The sequence below is a fragment of the Aptenodytes forsteri genome, unplaced genomic scaffold (genome assembly GCF_000699145.1).
Source record: "Aptenodytes forsteri isolate BGI_AS27 unplaced genomic scaffold, ASM69914v1 Scaffold15, whole genome shotgun sequence".
In the NCBI taxonomy this organism is placed as follows: domain Eukaryota; kingdom Metazoa; phylum Chordata; class Aves; order Sphenisciformes; family Spheniscidae; genus Aptenodytes; species Aptenodytes forsteri.
In genome coordinates, this window is record NW_008795129.1 from 1 (window position 1) to 4,682 (window position 4,682).

General features: G+C 38.9%; 1 protein-coding gene across 1 annotated transcript in view; it reads left to right on the top strand.

Annotated features, from left to right (window-relative positions):
- The first annotated feature begins 211 nt into the window (after positions 1-211).
- Positions 212-4,682, top strand: part of POLR3A (RNA polymerase III subunit A) — a 37,760-nt gene continuing 33,289 nt past the window's right edge. The window contains exons 1-5 of the mRNA XM_009277974.2: positions 212-341; positions 848-985; positions 1,532-1,703; positions 3,017-3,171; positions 4,136-4,375. Coding sequence (XP_009276249.2) covers positions 225-341; positions 848-985; positions 1,532-1,703; positions 3,017-3,171; positions 4,136-4,375 — 822 coding nt within the window. The 5' untranslated portion in view covers positions 212-224. The remainder of the gene's footprint in view (positions 342-847; positions 986-1,531; positions 1,704-3,016; positions 3,172-4,135; positions 4,376-4,682) is intronic.

Genomic DNA, 4,682 nt, shown 5'->3' on the forward strand with positions numbered 1-4,682 from the left:
CCCCCAGCTATAACCCCCGGCTCGTTGCAGAAGAGCGCTGGTTTTTTCATAGTTACCCAAAAAGAACCAGTTTCAGCAGTATTGTGAATCACCTTAGCCTCCCCTGCGTTGCTTCTAAACACGTATGCGCGTGTGCACGCCTGTAGTCGCCAGTATTTCTGCATACGTTTGTGCTCATACATCCGTGTGACATTTCCCATCCTAGAAGCCACATCTGTTTTGGCATGAAATCCACAGAAGAGATGCGCCAGCAAGCTCACATTCAAGTGGTTAGCAAAAACTTGTATAGTCAGGACAACCATCACTCCCCGCTGCAGTATGGAGTACTTGACCATCGCATGGTGAGAAGCGTAAAAATAAGTTGGGATGACTGAAATTTACTGCTCATAAATTTACTGCTCATCCAAAATATGTGCCAATGTGTCTCTACTTGAATTGCATAGACTGTCGGTTGCTGTGACAGCTACTTTCTTCATGCTTTTGGACGGTTCAGGAAAGCTTTCTTTTGAGGCGGGAGATGAGTTCTTTCTGCCTAGTTGTTGGGAGACCCAGAGACAACCATCTACAAAATACCGTGTTGTAGATTAGCGGGCTGTAGGTCAGTGGCAAAAGCTGTATGAGTTAATGTCGCTGCTGTCACTGGGGCCTGCGTGTGAACGGCATTTTTCTGAAGGTTTGGAGTGAATGTAATGCTACTGACGTGCTTCTGATGCTGGGAAAAAGGAGTAAGTGCTGTGCGTCTGCTGTCAGGATAGCTCACTAGCTTAGGAACTGTTGTATTTTCTATGTATTCAGTTGATTATGGCTAATTTTTTTTTTCTGTGCGTGTGTTCCCCTCCTCCCAAAGGGAACCAGTGAAAAAGACCGTCCCTGTGAAACCTGTGGAAAAAATCTAGCTGATTGTTTAGGACATTATGGGTACATTGACTTAGAACTGCCCTGTTTTCACGTTGGATACTTCAAAGCTGTGATAGGCATCTTACAGGTAAACACAATCATGATTTGACATCGGTTTCTAGTCTAGAATAAGGAAATTATCAGAAAAGATGATGCTTGAAAGAGTAATTGAGAAGACCAAAATAAGGTTGTATTATTTTATCTTTATGCGTCTTGTGTTTTGTAAAATATATGTATTTAAATACCAGTCTTAGTGATGTAAATACATCCGTTTTATTTTATATAATCTCAGACTGATTAATTTAATCCGTTATTTTTCTGTAGTAGTTTGAATTAAATGTATGCACTATAACTTGCCTTTTAGGACATCCCAGTAAATCAAAGCTCGGTTTGCTTTATATCTGGATTTTTAAGATCCTGCAGAGCTTAGATAAGGATTTGCCTCACTGACTGTATTTTTTTTTCCCATGTACTTTTTTTGTGTGTTACCGCATATGAATTGGTCTTTCAACCAAGACCATTGTATTTCATTCAAAAAACTGCCTTCTGTAGAAGAACTTAAGTTACAGTAGAAGACGTTACAACTCTGCGTGTATCTGTTAAACAACTGTGTTTATATGCATTTACGTTTAAGATGATCTGCAAAACCTGTTGCCGTATCATGCTGTCGGTGGAAGAAAAAAAACAATTTTTGGATTACCTGAAGCGACCTGGCCTTACGTATCTTCAGAAGCGAGGGCTAAAAAAGAAAGTGTCTGAAAAGTGCCGAAAGAGAAACACTTGTCCTTACTGTGGTGCCTTTAATGGTGAGTGTTGGCATTAGCTGTTAGTGATAGTTATCTACTGTGATGGTTACGACCTTGGTGGCTGTGATAGGCATCAAAATCTTGAATATCCTTGTTCGTTCCACAGCTAATGGGTATTCTCTCTGGCCTTTATTAAGAATCAGGTAATTGCGTTCTTAATGCCAAGCACGTGCTTGCTCACAGCTCATTTATGTGGATAGAGGCATTGTCCTCGTTGCTTGTTCTGTTTCATGGGGTATCTCTTCATGGCACCAACCAATATTGGATACTTGAATAATGGCAAAACCCCCCCTGTTCAACATGTTTTTGAAAATACTGGGAGCTATTGTCAGTGATCAGTACCGTAACTTAGAAGCATTTACAGGCTTACATTTTGACTGAACTTGATTTTTCATCATTATATTAAATTATCTTTCTTAATGTTATATCTGTTTGTCGTCCTCTAAGAGGGTATGTTCTGCAGTTTGGCAGTATTTGAGCTGTGATCATCTTGGGTTACACTGGAGTTTGTTCTTCAGGGCAGAGTATCTTAACAAGATTTCACATTTGGTTTTCAGAACAGGTGTATTTTTCTTCATGTACTCTGATCAAGTGATACTGCTGTTAAAGGACTTGCGGCGTTACAGATTCATAGTGGATGGTTAATTCATAACTTAAAATTTTACGGTTTTAACTTATGAAAATTTTGGGTTGTTCGTTGTAATGATCAACAGCCTGAATAAATAGAGAGAGACCTGCTTCATTGTAAGCGCCACGTATACACTTAGGGGGCACAAACAATAGGCATTTACAAAATTAAGTGGTAGGTGAGCGTACCTCAGTAAAAGTAGTTGAGTTTGGAAAGCACTTGTACTAGTCTGTGGAAGTTTTATGAATACTGTTACCTGCATGATGTTGTCAGATTCTTCTTACAATTCCCTTCCAAAATTACTTTAGAAGACAGTGGGATGATATATAAATGGCACACCTCAGTCCTGTTTTTAGTGTGGAAACTTCTGCTTTAAAAGAAATATCTGCTGTGATTGAGGGGAAGCTGAATTCAGGTGTGGGCTAAACCACCTGCTCTCAGCTTCAGAAGCCACATCCTGATCTAGGCACACCAAGCCAGCCGTGTGTCTCCTTAGACGTGACCTGATTTGTTCCCTTTGTGTTTTGTGAATTTAGGAAACTGGTTAATAAAGCTGATAAAGTTTTATTCTATTCTTGTGTTCACTGAAGGTTTAACTAGTTTTGGAACTGTGGCTTACTCATTTTAAGTTTGGGGGGGGGGTGTTGTTTAAAAAGAAAAACAACCCACGTTTATTTTCTTGCAGGAACTGTGAAGAAGTGTGGTTTGTTGAAAATAATACATGAAAAGTACAAGACCAATAAGAAAGTGGTAGATCCGATAGTATCTACTTTTCTCCAGTCCTTTGAAACTGCCATAGAACATAACAAAGAAGTAGAACCCTTACTGGGAAGAGCTCAGGTGAATTTTATTACGACTTAAATTTTCTGCTCGCTTTTGTGCTTGAAATAAAACTCCTCAAAGGTTTTCAATGTAGCAGCTTAAGCCTTGTGGCGATCCAAGATTTTGATATACCAAAAGACGCTTGAGGAATGTTTGTATTTTTTGCAATCATGTTAACTTTGCAAAAATGAGAAATTTGGTTTATTGGTATGTTCTGATATGTAGCTTTCTGTCTGTAAAGAAGTCGGATATTCTTGGTGTGTGAAACTTCCCTAAGCTAGAAAAGGGAGAAGAAAGGCCCATAGAAGCTCTGCGTGTACGTGTAGATCTACTGTAGCTCTGAGATTATTACAATACACAGAAATTCTTTTTTCTTCAGAGCTTAATGTTGAGAAGGAGAGACGAGACTTAATTATCTAACCTTTTTGTTTCATTCAGCTTTGCACTGTGTGCAGTTATGTTTCCTTCTGCTCTTTGAAAGCTGGGAAAATCCTGGGGTACATATTTAGACAGAAAAAGTAATGAGTATCTGGACTTCCTTATACTGCAGCAATAGCTGTGCTAAGAGAGAAATGAGATTTTTAAAAAAAAACCTCTAGAAAGAACTGTAATTCATGTTAGTTCCTACTAATAAAATAAATACAATGTACCTTAAGTTTGTTTTAAGAACTTCATTGAGTTGCTTTGACAAGTAACTATGAAATACTCTCAGATAACTGTTTAAAAAAAGAGAATAACATGATGAGAAGTAAACACTGATGTATAAGGAAAAAAAGGAAGGAAAGAAAATAGCAAGTTAGTACCTGAGATGCTAAAAGCATTGGTTCAGAATAAAACGTAGTTTTGTTTGCGTTAATAGTTCTTCTCTATTTGTCTTTTTAAAACACTTTCTTTTTGAACCATCAGTAAATGAGGGGAGGGGGGAAGCGTTGAAACTGTTACATGATGGCTTGTTCTCCCTTTTCTCCCACGGATTTTGTAGGAAAACTTAAATCCTTTAGTAGTATTGAACCTCTTCAAAAGAATCCCAGCGGAAGATATCCCTCTGCTTCTAATGAACCCGGAAGCAGGTAAACCTTCAGATTTGATCCTCACGCGACTCTTGGTGCCTCCACTGTGTATCAGACCCTCTGTGGTGAGTGACTTGAAGTCTGGCACCAATGAAGATGACTTAACAATGAAACTGACGGAGATAATTTTCCTCAATGATGTAATAAAAAAGGTGAGTCATCCTTCAAGCTCTCAGAGACTGTTGCTTTCAAAAAGATTTGGTTAGAATTGAATACAGGGAGTGTTTTTTCTTGTCTTACTGCTTACAATCTAGCAAGCAGTCTGTACTGTACTGCTGTGTCGTTTGGGGTTTTATTGAAAGAAATAGAGGAAAGTGCTTCCGATGGAACTGGCTGGCTGCTTGCAGCGTAGGACCTGCTGAAGATCTGCTGGTGGATCACGGGAAATGTTTTTTAATTTGAGTTCTGGTCTGTAAACTCTTCTCTTTTTTTTTTTCTTTTTCTCCCCCCCTCCCTTCC